Source organism: Spea bombifrons, chromosome 5 (genome assembly GCF_027358695.1).
Source record: "Spea bombifrons isolate aSpeBom1 chromosome 5, aSpeBom1.2.pri, whole genome shotgun sequence".
NCBI classification, from domain to species: Eukaryota; Metazoa; Chordata; class Amphibia; order Anura; family Pelobatidae; genus Spea; species Spea bombifrons.
Window position 1 is genome coordinate 73,304,402 of NC_071091.1, and position 20,906 is coordinate 73,325,307.

The window sequence follows — 20,906 nt, forward strand, 5'->3', positions numbered from 1 at the left end:
TTATATACTCTGTCTAGCTGCTGCTGTCTACCTTGCCCTAAGTGCATCCTTTGTCCTTGGCTCCTGACCCCTTCCTGTCTTCTGGGTTTTCCTTTTTGTCTGCCAACTACCTATTAATATCATACTGTGACCTAGATTATTCTATTTGCCTGCCGCCAGCCGCCTGCCTCTGACCTTTTGGATTGTGACCCGGAATTTTCTATTGCCTCTGTGAACTGTCTACTGGTGAGTCTACCTGTATTTATCTTCTGTGCAGCTTTACTGTGTTCTCTGTGTGTTTCAATAGCTGTGTTCTCCTGCATATTGGGCTCTAAATTACGACCTACCCCAGGGTCCATTACAGAATACTTGAGCCTAACGTGGAGTCAGCAAATGTAGCCGGAACTATTAAGGTCATCACACGCTGGTCATCAACTTGCTGCCTTAAAACAGAAGTTCCACGACTTGCATGGCAGACAAAATGACCTCCGCCGCAAGTTGTGAAATACGTTCTGGATGTCCAGCCCCAGAGCCAGTTCATCGCTATGAACAACTGGCAGCTGTTCTAGAGGGTGTCACTGACCCAGAACCACAAATCTCCCTACATGATCAATATACTGGGAATACCAGACCTTCATAACACTCTTTCAAGTAATGTTTACATTGAAACCTAATCGAACCTACACCACCGATTATGTAAAGGTCCAAACCGTAATAACTCTGCTTACGGGAGAACCACAACAATGGGCATATCGCCTTTTGCCCAACCTGGATTCCTGAACTTCCTTTTAGCAAGTCATGGCAGTATTATACAATGATCACCACAGGACCTCCACTGCTCAGTGTACTCTACGCTGCCTTAAGGAGGGGACGTGGTGAGGAGCACGTAACGGAATTCCACCAGTCCGCCGTAGAGACCTCTTAGAATGAGTCTGCATTCTTTGATCAATTCCGGCTGGGTCTTTCTAGTACTTTGTAAGGACAAATTGGCCCAGATAGTGTGAACACAAATATAACAAATGTAAACCATATCCTCCCACTGATGCACTTCTCGCAAATGCCCAAACCTGCGAACACAAAACCAAAAATAGGGATGACACAGGGACACCAGGACAACTTGAAAACAAATGAAATAGGAAATAGTTGCACATAAAAATAGATGAGTAGGAATGTGCTCAATATGACAAAAGATGAAACTCTGCCCTGGATAGCTAGTTCTTTCTTCTTCTTTAACGAATATTTCGATAAAAACACAAAAATACCACCATTGGTATATTATCTAAGAACCACAGGCATACCTCTATGGGCCAAAATGCACAATGTCATGTTTGGTGAAAACCAAACCCAGCATATCAGCATGAACACCTCATACCAACTTTCAAGCACAGTGGTGGAGGACTGATATCTGGGCTTGGGACATGGGAAACTTGCAGTCAGGAAGTCGATCATGAACACCTCTGCATATATTCAAATGCCGGGTCATCTGTCTGAAAAAAGTTAAAGTTTGGCCAAAATTGGGTCATGTAACAGCACACCAGCAAATCTACAACAGAATGGCTGCAAAAGAAACACAACTGAAATGCTGTGGTGGGACCTTAAGAGAGCTGTGCATAAACTTCAATGAACTGTAGCAAAGTTGTAAAGAAGAGTGGGCCAATTGTTTTGCACAACAATGTGAGAGACTGATAAAGTCTTACAGAAATGATTACTTCACAATATTGCTGCTAAAAGTAGTTCTACAACATGTTGAATCACAATGTAATATGTCATGTGTTATTTTTTATCTGTGGTTGTATTTATCCAATTTTTAGACCTGCTAAGGAACAGATTATTGTTATTATGCCCTGATATTTAAAAACATAGAATCAAAGAGAGTGTACTGTACTTTTTCACATGACTGAATAGTGTTCCAAAAGGTTTCCAATGGTGTGTTTCTTTTTTAAAACGGTTATCACTGTAATTCTAGTTCTACCATACAGGAAAGCTAAGTTAGCAAATGACAATCATGCAGGAGGGGGAACTGGAAACATAATTTGTCTAGGGTGCTAAAACAACCCATACATCGCAACTGTCCCAAATCATGTGAGATCTAATTCCGCAATCTAAGTGTAACATTTGATGTAAAAAGTATTTTCCGAAATTAAAGAAGAAAATGCTTCCAAGCATTTAGTGCAATTATTTTATTATTGTGTATTGACTGTGATTTCCATAGAATACAAAATATTTTAAACATTGTGGAATCATATACACTCACTAGCCACTTTATTAGGTACACCTTGCTAGTACCAGGTTGGACCCCCTTTTGCCTTCAGAACTGCCTTCATTCTTCGTGGCATACTTTCTACAAGGTACTGGAAACATTCTTCAGAGATTGTGGTCCATATGGACATTATGGCATCACCCAGTTGCTGCAGATTTGTCGGCTGCACATCCATGATGCAAATCTCTCGTTCCACCATACCCCAAAGGTGCTCTATTGGATTGAGATCTGGTGACATGTTCAAGAAACCAGTTTGAAATTATGTAATCTTTGTGACATGGTGCATCATCCTGCTGGAAGTAGCCATCAGAAGATGGGTACACCGTGGTCATAAAGTGATGGACATGGTCAGCAACAATACTCAGGTAGGCTGTGGTGTTTAAACAATGCTTAATGTGCCAAGAAAATTTCCACCACACCATAACACCACCACTGCCAGCCTGAACCATTGATACAAGGCAGGATGGACCTATCCTTTCATGTTTACACCAAAGTCTGACCTTGCCATCTGAATGTCACAGCTGAAATCAAGACTCATCAGACCAGGCATCGTTCTTCCAGTCTTCCGTTGTCCAATTTAGGTGAGCCTGTGCAAACTGTAGCCTCAGTTTCCGGTTCTTAGCTGGCAGGGGTGATACCAGTGTGGTCTTCTGCTGCTGTAGCCCATCTGCTTCAAGGTTCAATGTGTTGTGCATTCAGAGATTGTATTCTGCATACCTTGGTTGTAACGAGTAGTTATTTGAGTTACTGTTGCCTTTCTGTCATCTCGAACCACTCTCCCCATTCTCCCCCGACCTCTGACATCAACAAGGCATTTTTGTCCACACAACTGCCGCTTACTGGATATTTTCTCTTTTTCAGACCATAGAGATGGTTGTGCATGAAAATCTCAGCAGATCAGCAGTTTCTGAAATACTCAGATCATCCTGTCCGTCACCAACAACCATGCCACGTTCAGACCTACTTTCTTCCCTATTCTGATGCTCGGTTTGAACTTCAGCAAGTTGTCTTGTTCATGTCCACATGCCTAAATGCATTGAGTTGCTACCATGTGATTGGCTGATTAGCTATTTGTGTTAACAAACAATCGAACAGGTGTACCTAATAATGCAACCAGTGAGTATATATATATATATATATATATATATATATATATTATAATGCAGGTAACTCTTCAAGATTAAACTACAGAATCAAGTATGACAGGAGGGGAAATAAAGCAACAGATGAATAATTCTATTTCACATTGTCAGAGCAGGAGGTGAAAGGCCAAAAAATGAGAAATGTAAAAACATCAAATCTCTATGGAGGTTAAAAAGAAATAAAAACAGAATGGACAAAGAAAAATGGTTTATTGAATTTTTATAGCTACAAATAAATTTAGTAGCTGAGCAAAAACAAACTGAAATAGTTTTATAGCCATCATATAAAATAATGTATTATATTTTTTTCTATTGAAAATTCTCAGAAATAGAGATATTTGGTTGTAAAAGATGGACATTTTGTACCTGGGTCTTATGAACAAGAACTCCCATATATTTAGTAAAGGATAATAACTCTACTCATAACATTTTCAAAATATCAACAGGGCAAATTAACAGAAATACTTAAGATGACATATTTCTAAGTGCACCCTAGGGCAGAAAAAGTAAGTCTTAATTTAAGTAAAAAAAAACAAAAAAACCCCAAAACACTAATAATACTAAACTGATAGCATACTGAAGTGCTGCTAGGCATTGTGTACCTCTACTATATCAGTGATACAGTAAATATTCTGCCTTAAAAGCTCCTCATTATTCCTTGCATTATTCTTATCTCTTGTGCTTGTTTTAAGGCATTTAAGTAGGGGTTAAAGCCTCTGGGAGAAGGTATAGGATGGTCTGATTTTATATAGTGCCAGGTGTACCATTATGAGGAATGTTGCTTGTTGATTCGCTGGTAGCCAAAGTAGTTACCCTTAGTTCAAAATGGAAAAAAGAAAAATAGTTAAAATAAACAAATAAAAAACTGACAAACAATTATGCAGTGATGTCACCATCGGGGGAACCATCCAGTTCCAACAAAATGTCAAAAAGTAAAAAAACATAAAAAAATAAAAAGTTTATTTTTTTGAGCAAGCGCTAAAGTTAGCTTTGTAGCTTCGCAAACATCCATGCAAAAAGTAAAAAAGCTAGCCTTTTAAATACCCAAGGGGTTGATGGGGCAAATTGTACTGGCTAGGTTTAAAGATGTCCCAAATAGGGCATAGACACAGACTGACTGGATGTCAAAATGAAGAGAAAAAAAAAACACACACCGCCTTTTAGCCCCCAAATAACAAACCCATGCATAGATGGTATCACTGTACTCAGAAGATGTTGCTGAACACACTTTGAAGTGACATATTTCAGGAGCTGTAAATGAATACCTGAATTACAATTTGTGTGAAAATAAACACAAAATAAATTACTAACACAAAGTTTGACAATGAGTAGTAGTATTATTAGTGCATCGAAAGGGTTAAAATACCAACATTTGAAATACCTTAGGGTCTCTACTTTTAAAAAATATACGGTAAATTACATTGGTCGGCTTTAGAGATGTCCCAAATAACACATGGGGCAGAATGACCAGATTTGTAAAATCACAGTTATGTTCACAAAACGTGTGCACAAGGTTATTGCATCTTGTTTGCTTATGTGCCCTGAAAGTTGAATTGCGAGTGTGGTTTAAGTATGTGTGCTATTTTTTTATTAGTCTAGATTTTAGATGACCTATTGAATAAAGCACACTATTTTACCAGAGGCATATAACCCTGTATTACTTAGAAATGACTGTAGGTATAAACATGGGAGAAACTATTTGTTGTTTCCATCTTAGCTCTTAACACAGTGGCCTACAGAATATAACTGGATTGCATTCTAAGAGAGTGGACAGGGTGCAATACAGCAGGGTTAATACACAAAATATTATGATGGCAGCGCAAAGTAGCTACAAAACATAGCAGACATCCATTACATACTCTTTATAGTGACAACAGCCATTAAAATTTAGTTCATTCAGCAGAAATCTACTGCCAAGCTGGCAGGATCAGTTTACGTGTCTTTGATGTAAAAGACCTTTCATGGCATGATCTCTGAAAATACTTACTGAGTTATCACTTAATTCAATAGGATAATGATCTCATTATGAAATAAGATTGCATGCAAATTGAATTTTTGTCTACATTGATTTTGCTACATTTTAATTAGTTGCAAGCATTTAGCAGACTGCAAGCAGGCCTTCAGAGATATCGTTGACTGTTTCCCTGTCATTAAATGCTTACATACAGACATGTTTGATCTACTACATTATAAACAGGGCTAATATAACCTACAGTTTTGGCTAAAGGTGCATGTCAAAGTGATATTATAAGATATTTCTACCCCTGAATAATGTTATCTTTTTTCTGCACATTGGTTTCAGATTAATAAATATTTGCCAGGAATTAGATTTAGAAATCTTCACCAGGAATTATAGATTTGAGACAAGAGTTGTTGAGGGAAAAGTTATCAGTGCTTTTGTGCCACATAACTATGTATTCATTACAAAATGAATAAATGAGATAATGACATGATTCAAGATTAATTTCTAGGAAAAGTTTGGCCAGTCATAGTAATAGACGTGATTAGTAGGTGGAAGTGCACCTTTAATCACATCTGTATCTACATAGTTATTTATGGCAGAACACATCCAACTATATTTATAGAGCATCTCTGGGGAAACATTCTTTAGCCAGATGAGATAATTTACACTGTTCTCACTGTTCTATGAATGATGAATTAAATGAGAATTCTAAGTAAGACTACAACTGTCAGTGTAAGATAATCATCTTCACTGTGCTATTAAATGTCATATCAACTGAGAGCACAATTTCTTTTAGCTCATTCATCATGCACAAATGATATATATCCTGCAGCAGCTCAGCCTGACCTAAAAGTTAATTCATAACCACAATATAAAGCAAAACTCTATTTGTCCATTTAAGCGTTAACTAGGTTCAGTAAAATTCAAAACATATTGATTACAGGTCATGCATTTAAATTAGATGCCTTTATAATGAAAATTATAATTGTGTGGCCTACAGTTCATGGCTACTTTATTCCTGGACCATATGCCTAGACTCACCTTGCCCCTCAAATTAATGTTGCCGACCCTTCATTAAGTGTTGTGAGAATGGGGGCTCTGTCAGAAAAAGCTTGCTTGATTCATCTCACAGCATAAGAAAGTTTAATGCAGCAGTGCATTTTTCACATACATGTAATCCCTTTCAGTATATAAAAAAGTTTAGTGTAAAATTTATTGTAAAAATAGTTGTCAAAATATGCAATAATTAATCAATCCTTGTGCTGTTATTCATATATTTTCATTACCTTCATATACAGTAAAATTGTAACTCTTACACGCTTTGGTTTAACTAAAAATCACATTGTAACAAGGGGAATGTGATTTATAACGTTAATTATACAGCAGCATTAAAATATTTTATGTGCTTTTAAAAAGTACTTAATAAAATACACATAATCTGTATTTAGATTTTAAATTGCTTGTAAATTTAAAAATGTGAGTTTCAGGTTCACTTCAGTTAGGAAAAAAATGCATATTTAATTGTGTCTAGCTGCCATTATCTTTTAACATTATGTTTTATGATACATTCTGGCCTAGAATAATTTAATTATATGGTTTTTCTTTTAGGATGGAATAACTTTTGAGTATTTATGCTGACACTTTGTTTTATGTTGACATACCATTGAAGCAGCTGGTGTTAATAAATTGTTACTATATCCAACAGACAGTCATAAATGTGATCATGTATCATATAACTACCACTTATAATGTCACAAGGGTCTCAGGAAGTTTTAGGCATCATTTTATACTGTGGATTTTTAATGGAACTATGTACAATAAAACATTAATTACTTTGCTGTGGAAGATTATTTTTGTGTTTTTTTACCTATAATAATTAATCAGATCAGGCGACTTGGAAACTAATATTTAGAAAGGCACAGATGGTCTGACATAAACAATAAATGAGCTGAAATATTCATAAACAAAATAACAAAACAGTGCATGGGAAAGATTAATCTTTTAAATAAAGAATGCTTTTTATTATATTGCATATGTTAAAGTTTCCACCAATTCGCAGCATCTTATCAGATAGTATGATATGACCTGACATATTATTACAGCCATACTTCAAGGTCGGCTATGGATTTTCAGGAGTACTTTTAAATAGTAAGCATCCATTGAGACCTTTAAAACATTGTAGCAATAATATTTTGAATGCATTCCAGGCAACAAAAAATATTGATGTCATTATTATTTCCCTAATTCCAAAGAGGAGGCGAAGTTGAGAGGGGTCACTTTATGTTGTGTGACCTCGCAGTGGCAGCTTTCATTGCAAGGCTTCACAATGCAGGCCGAGGCTTCACAATGGTAAGTGAGCTGTGTGAGACTGTGTGTGTGTCTGGGTCTGTTAGTGTGGGTGTCTGGGTATGTTAGTTTGTGTTTATTAGTGTGGGTCTCCAGTTATGTTGTTAATGTGTGTGGTTGTGTTGTGAGTGTCTGGGTAGGTATGTGTTAGTGTGAGTGTCTGTGTATCTGAGTATGTTAGTGTGACAGAATGACCTGTCATACAGGGGCAGCAAGCCAAAGATGATTCCAGCACTACAGGACGTGTTGGTGCACAGCAGAGTCGCAAGTTACATAAATGGCTGGATGGAGGCTCTCAGAGTGGACCAGGGTGTCCGGGGAATAGTCCTTCCATCCTCCAAGGAATGGTACGTGCTACAACTAGATTGGCGAATGCAGTACCTGGGAGAGCAGCCTCAAGAGGACTTGGTGGCTGAGTTGGAGAAGTTGCTTCCACTTGAAATTACTGTGGATTGTGGATACCGGGCCCTGTATTGGCAGGCCGTGCAGTGGTGTCCAGAGCTGAAGGATGACTACATGCCAGAGGGCGATGACTTTGGCCGCCCGGGATTGACAATGGAAAGCCTACAAGAGGACCGAGAATTTGGGAGCCCATCGAAATATCGGTGCGAGGAGATCCGGGAGTTCAGGGAAGGGATTCTCGCAGATGTGCCCTGTTACCTGCCCGACTTGTGGGCTGACTTCGATTATTTGGTTTACCAAGAATGGTTCCTGGAGCAGGCCTACCGAGAACTCTTTGACCGTGCTCAGCAGCGTGCCCCAGTGGATCCTGTGAGTATTGTGCCCCCACCAGAAGCACAAACATCCGAGCAGAGCGCAACTGGCCTCTGCCCACTCCCTTCCCTCACCCCAGACACTTTGCCCTATCCCCCGCAATATGGCCCAGAAACTGACCAAGACCCCCCTGCATGTCCCAGCCAGATCCCCCAGCTGAACTGCTGGCTTCGAGGCAGAGCGCTGCTGGCCACTGCTCACCCCTTCCACTTGTTCCCAAGCCTGACCGCAGTAACCAAGGAGGGTCCGGTCAGGCAGCCACAGAGTTGGTGGTGCCCCTGGATTTTACAAATGCAGCTGAAGCGCTGCCTCCGGGCAGAGTGCAGCTGGCCTCTGCCCGCTCCCCTCTGTGACCCCAGCTCCATTGGCTTTACCCCCCCAAGGTTGCCCAGAGGCAGTGATTTCTATGGATCCTGTATCCCCAGCAGAAGTGTTGGCAATGGGAGAGAGGCAGATCAACAGATGGAGTATACAGGAGGGGATGCATGTGGCTTTCCTCCCCTCGCCGAGGATCATACAAACGTTTCTACCATGCAGGTGGATTGGACTACGGTCGCCACCTGCAGTCCCCAGAGGTGCCGAGCAGTCAGCCCAGAACCCCATATGGAAGGGACCACAGTCTCTCTGTTTTCTCCCCAGTGGCTGAGAGGACTCCAGGGAGAAGGCACATTTGGCCCTTCTCCCCAGCGGCAGTTACACTATTTGGGAGAAGCAGAGTGCAGCTGGGTGAGTACTGGTCCTTTGTTAAATTGTTTTGGGGAGTACCAATTTGTGGCTGGCAGTGGTGGTCCGGATATACAGACTGACTTTGGAGTCAAAGTGTGTGGGGTCTTCTCAGACGTCAGTCTCCCCCAGAAAAAGGAGATATGTGATGGAGTGCGTGACAGAACTATCCATCACTGGGCCCCTGGAGAGGACTGAAAGCAAGCCTGCTACACGCAGATTATGGACCCTGTCTCCCTGCTCTGGCGAGTGGGACTTTTGTCCTCATCTGGGACCTGAACTCCCCAGTCTGCACCCCAGGACTGGTTAGTGGGACAGGTGCCCTTTGCCAGCCCCCTGCGTCCACAACTCTAGGAGCGACGGAGCTGTGCTCTCCGACTGAACTGGATGCAGACCCGGTTGGGGTTTGGCCCCAGTTCAGTCTTCTTTTTAAAAGGGGAGATATGTGACAGAATGACCTGTCATACAGGGGCCCAAGGTACTCAGAGATGGCTCCAGCCTGGCTGCCAAACAGGCAGGAACTCCATTGTGTAAACTAATCCCATTAACAGGATGGCTACCAGGGGGATATTCAGTAGCTAAAGGGGATTAAAGGTTGGGTTGTCTACATGTACCTGTTTATCAATGTTGATTTATGTTAACGAAGTTCTGTGGCTATATCAGTCTATGTTTTACAACAATAAACTGTTCATTCCTGCTGTACTCAATTCAAGGTAGTTGTGTCTACTTAGAGAGGAGGATACATGTGGGTGATCTCTGGGAGTTACTACAGCTCTCTTGGTTACTCCGTTACAGTTAGTGTGTCTGGGTGTGTTACTGTGTGTTACTGTGTGTCAGCTTATGTTGGTGTGTGGCGAGACTGTGTGTGTCTAGGTATGTTAGTGTGCATGCATGTTAGTGTGAGTGTTGAGTGGCTGAGTGTGTTAGTGTGAATGTTAGTGTATTTTAGTGTGAGTACCCCTCCCAATATCAGGCTCCGGATCTACACTTGTTTTCAAGATACAAATTTTCTGTAATCATGTTTTAGCTGCACAGCAGCAAGCTGACAACCCTTAGACCTGTTCACAATTATGTTGCACACTGGAGCTTGAGCGGCCTTAGTAAAGACCCTGAAGGGTTGAATATATTGCCTTCTTTTTTTATGTTAAGCTAACCGTTTAATAACTGAGGACAATATGCTGAACAGCAAAATTTTAACAAACATAAAGCAAATATTTAATGGTTTACCAATTTATTTCATTTTCTGAGATAGTGACAAAAGATTAATACATTTTTAAACAAGGGAAACTATTAAGGCCTGCTTTAAATGAAAAACATTGACTATGTCCTCCACTGATCCAGTGAAACATGTCGGTGCCTATACGTGATTTTAAGCAGTTCGGTACATGGACAAACTAGACAAATTTTCCTGAACTATGGTACAAAAATACTCCAAAAATATATGTTTTAGGCTATGGTGGCTGTTGGGTTTTAGGCACGACAAAAGATTTATTGTGGGGCAAGAAAAAGAATAACTATCCATAAACGAAGAAGTATAATATATATTATACAGATCCCTTAGAGTAACAGGGAACCTAGGGAGCTGCTAAATATGATTATGTGCACCATACCTGCTTTTCCTAAGATAAATGCATAGGGATCCATCACTGTCAGTTGCTAAACACTAATTCACATTAACATCCTCATGTGCTTATGTCACAAAAAAACAGAAATCCTGCACTGTTCGGAAACTTCACATTTGGAATTAAAAGATTCTGGACTAGATGATCCTGTTAGTGCTGGTCTGTTGGAATAATCTTTACTGATATATCGTATGTTATGAATCAGCCCCTGCTCCCCTAGAATTTAATATGTTTTAATGACTTGGCTGCCAGTTTTGAATGTCAATCTTGCTATTCTGTACACCATTATTTTCAAGGTTGTTTACAAATGCACATATTTTATTATTATTCAATTTGTTATGCTTTATTTTAGCAGAACAGTCTGTTCTAACACTTTATATCTCATCTGAGTATTTCTGTTGCTAATAGCAACATATTTGTTTTCACCGCAAGGCTCCTTGAAGCCTGTCAGTATATTACTTATTACAATAGAATACTAGTATACATAGAACATTTTCATGACTGCATTCTTAAAAATATACTGAACTGATTGCATAACAATTGATGCATTTATACAATGGCTAAGGATATTTATGGATAGATAATTGAGTTATGTTTGGTCTTTCGGTATTAATTTATACTTATACTTTATAATATTTAATTCTTACAAAGGTGCTACATTTGATCATATCAATCACAAGAAATCATGGTCCAGGGCAAGTTTCAGGCAGTTTGAGGCAGTCTCAGTTGCCAGATATTTCAAGGGCAAGAGCCGAATATTTCTTCTCTGACCTTACATTTTGAATTAGAATGTGAGCTCACTGAGTTATGTCAAGAATCAAAACTGATTACTAGGTCAGTGTGTTTGGTTTGACCACAGTCGCCTTCCCAGGTTCTGCCCACTCCCTGTCCCATAAGTATGCCACAACCTTTTCTAGATCCTATAAGCAGTAGAAGAGGGATAGCTCCAGGACACAGGTCTAGACGTTCCCAGGTATGACTATGACCCACAATGACACAGGATGTAAGAAGAGCTTTTTCTGAACCAATTCTGTTATGGGCTTAAAGGGATTGCATGCCAATCTACTTATCTGTGAAAACCTACAACTTATTTGTTACAACGGCATCATTCAGGTAATAAGATTGCTGCAATAGAATATGTATCATGTTATGTTGTTTGAATTATTAAATAAATCTTAAGACAATAAAAAGTACATATGCAGGGGCAATGTCATGTAAACTGGAGTCTGTTAATATATTTGTGTAAGCTGCTGAACACCATTGCTCTGCTGGTTGCAGTTAGCACCAGTTCAAGGTAACGCCCTCCAATTGAAAATTAATTTAAGTCTCATCAGTGTCACTTGCAAATTTCACATGAACCAGCTTTAGAGTTGACTGGTGATGAGTATTCTACATTGTGATCAACCAAACCAAGAAGGGGGCCAGGAAATAGGGAAAATGCATGGTGGGGGTTCTTATGAATACCTCCATGCACTTGCAAGGGACAGATGTTAATTTAAAAGGGAAATTTGGGTATCATATGCATTAAAGTGCATCTGATGGCTGGAGTGCCCCTCTAACTCACAAAACAGTGTGTTGGTGAGATGGAACATTTTACTTACTTAACAAGGCATTATTAAGGGAAAACCCTGGCAAGTTTTTCTAAGGGTCAAGTTGGTTATGTATACTTTAATCGGTAAAATAATTAGTGAATAAATCCCTTTGTCACCTAATGAAATGAGTGGTGTATTAGCTGAACCTTAGTTTCATTGCAACATGACTTAAAGCCATGTTTATACTATTTGATAGCATGACAATAATGGCTTCAGGTAACAACTGTTTTGTATCCAAAGAAGATCCTGATTTTGGTCACATAGCCACTTGTAGAGTATGTATCCCCAAAATAAACTTGGCATTAATCAACTGATATATGCAGCGTTAGTCTTTTCAACAAATTATAGTAAAGTTCAGATTTGAAATAAAATATTTAAGTCTACCTGTTGTCAAACACAGTTTCCTTGGTCACAGTTTGACATTCAGCTTAACCTCCTCCTATACCCTATTTTATGTATTAGTTAAATATATGACAGACTTAAAAAAGCCATTAATGTGGGGATCCTTGATCAGCAAAAGAGACGGGAAAGTAAGTGTAGCTCTTTTATTACAAATATCTTTAAATCTACCATACGGTGCATTCCAAAAATGTAAACATAAGTGCAGTTTTCAAGTTTATTTAGCATATAATGGGCATACCATTAAATCCATAGTATTATAGAAACTGTGCTTTTTCAGTATGTTGAAATGTTAAAGGACATCATACCAAATACATCATCCTCTCTTATAATCTGCATACAAAGGGATATTTCTTATTTTAGGGAAGACAACTGCCATTTATAGCTGTGGTTTGCTGAATAGTTTTCCACTGAACATTTTCCACTGTTTATTAAATGCTGTGCTTCATACTGATGATTATCCAGTACATGATTCTAGGTAATATTAATCATATTCATCCATGGGCATCCACAGGATTTTTTCCAGGGAGGGGGCAAAATATCCTCTTCAACTTTCCCACACCAACACCACCCTGCCTCCTCACCATTGCCTTCCTTTGTTAGCTCAAGCGAGGGGTTTTCTGGTGGGAGGCAAACGTTAGTTACCCATTAATAGGAAAAAAAAACAAAAAAAAACAGCATGTACCTGGAAACGTTAGTTTACAATAGCTGGGGTGATAAAGATAAGCCAAAAATACCCCACTCAACAATTCCTATGGTGTTCAGCCAATAATCATGGGAGCTGCAGTCAACAGCAAAAAATTTTAGTGTTTAGTGAAGGCCACAGCAACCACAGTCTGGGGTTCACCTAGCATTATGGCTGGCTTAATGTTATTGTGGATGCAGTCAACAAAATGTAGAATTTGTATTGTAGACTTAGTGTACCCCCCCACCACAAAACCCATTTTACAATTACTAGCTACTATTACTAATCAACTAGCAGTGTTGCTTGAAACAAACAAAAAAAACAGTTGTGGCTAAAAATTGGCACTCAAAGTCCTGTTATTATATTTCTCATGATGTTCAACTAACCAAATCGATGATTGGACAGTTATGATGGTTGCTATGGTAATAAGGCCATTTTTTTAAACAAAATAATCATACAATAGAATCAACATTAATAGGATAATGTAATTACAAAGCAATAATAGTTATACCTCAGAATTATAAAAAAAAAATACAATATTCACACATCTATAGTTTAATGGCTATTTAAAAAAAATAAAAAGGAAAAATGGCTTAAATGGTAAATATTTAAATAACGACCACCTCATTCCATATGCATTTCATTCATTTTAACAGGACTGAAATCAATTTTTTGCTGAACTTTTTGGACAACAGCATGACAGCGAGGAAAGAAACTAGATAAGATTTGTGTAATTCAATCATTGGGATTTGAGCCATAATCTTAGTCAGCTTTCTTCACACTTTCTACAGCCAAATAATTGGTGTGACATTTCATTTCTCCCCTCTGCAAATTATTCCCAGCCAGGGATCCAGTTGTTTACAAAAGCCTCTGTTCTAGGATAACAAAATAATTACGGTTCATGTTTTAATAAATAGCTATATTACAGTTGTTGTTCGCTGTTATAAATGTAATTCGTTATAATGAGTGATTAAACTATATAGAGCACTATACATTTTTTTCTATTGTATGTTATTTTTATAATTAATGATTAATTGGCTTGCCATGAGTCATAAAAGATAACTTGTGAACTGTGCACAGGAGTCAATTTAATGTAACCACAGAAATTGGCGCTGATCTTTTCAAGTGGTTTTGAAATGTATTTTTTTTAAATTGTCTTTAAACATTTACTTAGCAATTTGTTTTAATTGTATGAGCATGCATGACATATGTAATCTTAAAAAATATATTAATAAATGTTACCTTGGTCTTTCATTTAAACTCGCTGAATAGACCCCCCCCGACATTTCCAGCACAATTGTCAATCAGACAACTCTAAGGAATGTAAAAGACTGAAATAATCATATTAACCCCTTCAAGAGAAGAGGCAGGGAATCCAGATTTGGAAAAACATAATGTGCAATTGTTTATTGGGTTTACAAAAGACGTAGAAATCTTTTAGATTCAAACCTTGGACTTTTTTGCCTTCAAAAATCTAAAGAATCAAACAGAGGACAAAATGTACCATGATCTTAAAGAGGAACTCACTTTTGGGATTTAACCCAGCCCAAATTGCAACATCTATATACAGGGCAATTGCCCCAGACGGCACTTTAGAAGGGGCGGCACTTTAGAAGGGGCGGCACTTTAGAAGGGGCGGCACTTTGCCGCCCCAAGCGTTTTTTTTTTTGTTGTTCGTTTTGAAGCGGAGGAGAGAGAGAGGGGCGCCGAGTGGTTTTCGCTTACCCGCTCGGCGCCCCTCTCTTTCTCTCCTCTGCGGCGAGTCTCCCTGTTCGGTCTCGGTGCCGGCTTGTAATGCTGGGCGCCGGAAGTGGCGTCAATTTCCGGCGCTCAGCATTACAAGACGGCACCATGGCAGAGCAGGGAGACTCGCCGCAGGACTCTTTAAAGGTAAGCACCGGGGGGGGGGGCGGGGGTAAATAATGGCGTCGTCAAAGTTTAAAATGCCGCAAACTTGTCTGTATGCCTTTTGGTGAATCAAATCTAAATAATGCAATGATGGAAAATAAAAACAAATAGGTGAAAGAAGCATTTAGTGCTAAATTCAGTTATTCTGTTCTACTTTTAAGGCTTAATCTCTATTTGCAATATATGAATAGTTTGTATTGTACTATCAAACTAAAAACATAATGTACATATAATGTTTATATATCTGAATTTTAAGGCATTCACCACTTCACCACAAAGTATAAGGTAGAACAAAGGAAACAAAAATAAATGTTGAAATAGAGTTTGACACACAATCGATTCCAATATATCATGTTTAAAGATTCTTTCTACTACTGAGATTTTGAGGAAGCTGTTCAAAGCATGTCTCTATAAAAATGAATATAACACTTATCTTTAAAGTCTAATCACAGTCAGAATTATATCAACCCATCTAAGCATAACAAAACCTGAAACTATCAGGGTTCTGTAAACATACACTTTATCCAAGAACATGGCTAGTACAAACTGATCTAGAAGACATGGATTATCTCTTAAAATGTGAAGAGAAAATTTCCACAGAATTGTAAGAATACTAAAAATATGAAATCCACTATCTACAATACAATAGATATATATAAAAAATTGTTAAGGAAATAATCCCATCTGCATTTCTTTCTTTATTTGGGGAACAAAAGCAGTAATAACGGATGTATGACAACTTGATATTAACAACGATTTAATGGTCAGTCTTGTCGTTATTACATATACTGTACATCATGTAATTTATAAAATGTGGGATTTACAAAAGTATCATATCTTCAACAGGATTATCAGGGATATGTTATTAAGATTTCTCTTCAAAATCAGGATTCTAAGATAAGGAGTGCATTCATAAAACATGGACATAGGACATTGCTGTCACCAATATGCACTTATATGATCCTATTTTCTGGATAATTGAATTCATTTTATAGAGGACCATATTTTGCACCTATATTTCAAGGTAAGATGAGTGAAGGTTCCTCCTACCTGTTGGGGACGTATAAGAGGGTGTTTTTTGGGGGGAGGCAGTTGTATTGTTGGGTTTAACAACCCGTAAAATGGGTGGGAAGTGGACACAGCTAAATATCACACCTTAAACCTTGTAACCAAAAAGCTATATCAGAGGTCTGTAAATCATCTGTGACATCCATAGCCAGAGAGTTCTTAGTTATGCCCATGTGCACGCAAGAAACATATTAAATAATAAAATGTCCTTAAGGAGCATGAATGGGGATAAAAGCTCAATAGGCCTGTGGAATCAGATGGTGCTGTATAGATAAAATGTAAAGTAATGGGGACAGTTAGGACTGAAAAATTCAGATAGGTCATTAAGCTAAAAGCAGTAAATACTAACTGCCTTGATTTTAACAGCACTTTTATCTGCAACAGTTTTTTAGTGCCCAGTGTGAGGAAAAATCCAGTGCTTATGCACCTGCATAATCAAAAGAAGGGTTTTGTAACAACAGGTACAACAGGTAATTTCAGTGCAAACCATATAATAGGAAGTAGTTAATGTTGAGGTTACAATAAAAAAATAGGTCACAGAATACAACAAGTTCTTTGGTTATAAGTACCCAGTAACTTTGCAAATGATATTCAAAACAAGGTTCCACCATCAGCTTTTTATATGCTTATTCATTAAAGTGTAAAATATGCAATCATTGGCAGCCCAATCATTAATGATAAATGGTGCATCCATTTTCAGTTATTTCTTTTTATGTTAAAGGAAGTTGGTTTGCCAAGCAAAAATCTGCTTTTTTGACACTAATGTTAATGTATCTCTATGCGGCTTGAGAAATGAGCCTGATAGATTGCACCAAGCCATTTATTGACATCTGCATTATTGCTTCGCTGCCATATACTTTGTCAATTACCCTTCCCGCATAATGTATGTGTCTAGTATCAACAGTAAAATAAAATAGAAAGTGATCCACTAATATTTAAAATGCAAGGGAATTTAAGTAACCCCTGGACAAGGTAAAGTAAGATATGTCCTAACGCATTCATTGAGCTGTTTTTCTAACCGTAACCTAATTATGTGTATAGAAATAGAAGAAAATGTGTTTACCAATTAAATGGTATAAACGACATTATTCCTCTTCAAGTCTTACTAAGTCACAAAGTGATATAAAACATCTTCTAAAGCCCTGTTCCCTAGGGCAGTCAAAACTATAGGGCTAGCCAGGGGACATATGGCATCTTTTGGTCTGGAGGGGCATGTACAATTTTAATACCAATGCTTTATGAAAAAAATCATAATATGCTGTATTAAATAGATACACATTTAACTTTTCCGGCTGATGGCCTCCCTTCTGCATGCAAATGGTGCAAGCTGTCATGCTACTACTGTGGGGTCATATAATATTTCATTATATAGGCCTACTGAGCTCAGCCTCCCAGACTGGGCCAGTCCATTCTGATTTGTCCTTTTAAACTTGCCTACACATTAACTACTAACAGTGGGACATAAAACACTGTGTTGGCAGGCATAAAAAACTGTTAACTGAGAAAATATTGACAATACATCTGTTACTATGCCTTGTGTTTTTTTCTGTCCCTGAAAGATTTGTTGCATTGTTCTTTTTCTTCACTGCACCTGCGATATTGCTCAAAACTCTAATACAAATAATTTAGAAAAAAAAGAAAAAAAAAAGTTAAACCAAAAGCCTTAAAGATGCACACAGACCAGGAATTTTATTTATTTATTTATTTGCTTGAACACAACTGATTCAATCAATTTAATCAATCAATCAAAAAGTTTTTGACTGAGTGGCCTGTTAGCATGATTGTACATAGTACAGTTGGGCAGACTGGATGGGCTGAATGATTCTTATCTGCCGTCACTTTCTATGTTTCTACTTACATTTTGGTAATGCTTATTTTCTTTCTTAAGGTATTTGAGCTGCATGTTACTTTTTTCTTGAGACCTCATTTGCATAAATTTAAAATTATTTTTTATCGTGCAAGGTCCCCAACTTTTTTTTGTAGAATATTTTATCCAAATTAGCTAGTTATTAATAATTCATTTCATAGGTTTATGTATGAGATACCATGAATCATTAAACAGAGATTGTGCAAGCACACATGGAGAGGATCCACTAATTCTTAAAGAATTATAATCCTGGTTATGTTCTTAATTTATCTTGACAGGATCCTGCAAGTTTAGCAAAATCCTACTTGAAGTCTCAGAAGTCCCTGTTGCTCAATCAGTAATACTCTTTTACTACCCTGACTCAAGATGAAGAAGAATGCATTCTGATTGCAGTGATTTTTATTAATATTTATTGTTTTATACAGAACCATCATATACATGATGGGGAAGCAGGATATAACAACCGGTGTATGACATGTTGACTCACAGAAATGGTGAAAGAGAAGCTCAAACAAGTTTACAATCTAGAAGGAGTTAGATTAGATTACACAAAAGGTAAAAGTGCCACCCTTAGGGATGGACCACCCACAATAGTTAAAATAATAATAATAATATTTTTGGGCATAAGTATTGTGGAAAGGCAGGACTGGTGAGTTAAAGGTAGGTGGGCGGAAGAGAGTTAACATGCTCATATATTTTTTGAAGGACTGAAGGCAGGGGTGAAAGATGGATAAGCAGAGGGGACAGCCCTTGAGAAATCTTGTAAGCATGCATGAAAACTAGAGGTCAGGAGATTTTGTATTTCTATTTGGAGATGAGTGAAAATATACAAGTAGGGGGAGCTTTGAAATTATGAAAGTAAGAGTTAGACATTGTAAAGGAATACTGAAGCATAGATGCACCCAGTAAAGCGATTGACAGAGGTGATAGGTTGGGCAGCAGCATTCATGATGGATTGTAAAGAGGCAAGAAGGTTATGAGGGACACCAGCTAAGACAAAGTTACAATAATCAAGCTGAAAGATAACAAGGGCATGAACAAGAGCCTTAGCTTATATCCTGTGTTAGGCAGGGGGCGAATGCGGGCAATGTTTTTCAGATGGAGATGGCAAGTTTTTGAATGGATGTGAGGGTTGAATGAAAAGTGTGAGGCAAGAATGAAACCAAGGCAGTGAGCATGTGGGGACATTGAGGGGAATTGTTGAAGGAATGTTAGCGTTGGAGGGAGGGAAAATAAGAAATTCAGGTTTGGAGAGATTACGTTTTAAGAATCATGCAGACATCCAGTAAGAAAGATGTCATACAGGTGGTACTCAAAACCAAAGGATAAAATTAGTGTAACATGTTCACTGCGCCTGCCACTGCTGCGTTTGAGGTAAGGCAGTGTGTATGTATGTATGTATGTGTGTCTGTTATAATGATAATGTATGCGTAAGTGTGTATTAACATGAATGCGTAAGAGTTTGGGGGCAAAGATGGCGCAGGCAAGCTTTGTGGTGAGGACTGAGAAGCTGTTTGGCAAAGATGGAACAGACAGCTTCGCTTTTACAGCAAGGTTTTTACCTCTAGTTGTTTCCTGCTTCCATTGGGCGGATCCAAAGATGGCACAGACATGTTTGGGAGCTAAGATGGCACAGGCAGGCTGTTTGGTTGCAAGGATGGCACTGACAAGCTGTTTGGGGGCACAGTAAAACTGTTTGGGGGCAAAGATGGCACATACATGCTGTTTGGGGGCTAACATGACACATACGTGCTGTTATGGGGCTAAGATGGCACAGACATGCTAATTTGGAGGCTGTTTTGGTGTTAAAGGTGGCACTCACAACTGTTTAAGGTGGCACTGTGGGACATGTTGCTTGTGAAGTCGTGTGGCCCAAGGGAAATTTTCACACCAGGGCCCTGTCAATTCTAGCTATGTGTCTGGTAAGAAAGGTAGGATGTGATCCAGGAGACAGATTAAAACTAGAGATTTGTTTTTTAAGTTGTAAAATATGAGGACAGTCTTAATTGTTGGTTTCTAAAAACTTCATTTTTTAGAATAGTTTTCATTCATCACATAGGTATTTTCATTTAAGACATAAAATCTTAAATTCTGCATATTAAAATAAAACATAATTGTGTATTATCTAAGAACAAGTATTGTATTACCGTATCTAAAGATTTAAATAAAATATATTTCTTCCAAGAATATTATATATAAACATAGTGTAGTGTACCTGCATCCCTGGTTTGATGTCATCAGTCCGTGACCAAGAAACCAAGAAGTCTGAAGCGTCTCCCATCAGACACCCTAATGCAGCAAATAAAATTGTGTTGTAAATGTCTACAAAATTACAGACATACATGTGCTGGATAATCATAACTATGCCTATTGCTGAACTTCCACTACGAAATTACTGCCTGGGTTAATTTATACAATTTGAGACACAGGTGCATGCTTTAAGTTATTATGTGAGAAAAAAAAATTTGGATTTGGTTTCCCTAGCAACCTAGTTTGGATTTGAGGTGCAACCAAACGTTATGTGAAAACAAGCAATTCAATTAAAATAATAAACCTGTATGACTGATTTTTTAAGTAT

The 20,906-nt window shown here is 38.2% G+C and overlaps 1 protein-coding gene across 1 annotated transcript in view; it reads right to left on the reverse strand.

The window, feature by feature from the left end:
- Positions 1-20,906, reverse strand: part of DOK6 (docking protein 6) — a 192,906-nt gene that overhangs the window by 40,787 nt on the left and 131,213 nt on the right. The window contains exon 8 of the mRNA XM_053468201.1: positions 20,544-20,617. Coding sequence (XP_053324176.1) covers positions 20,544-20,617 — 74 coding nt within the window. The remainder of the gene's footprint in view (positions 1-20,543; positions 20,618-20,906) is intronic.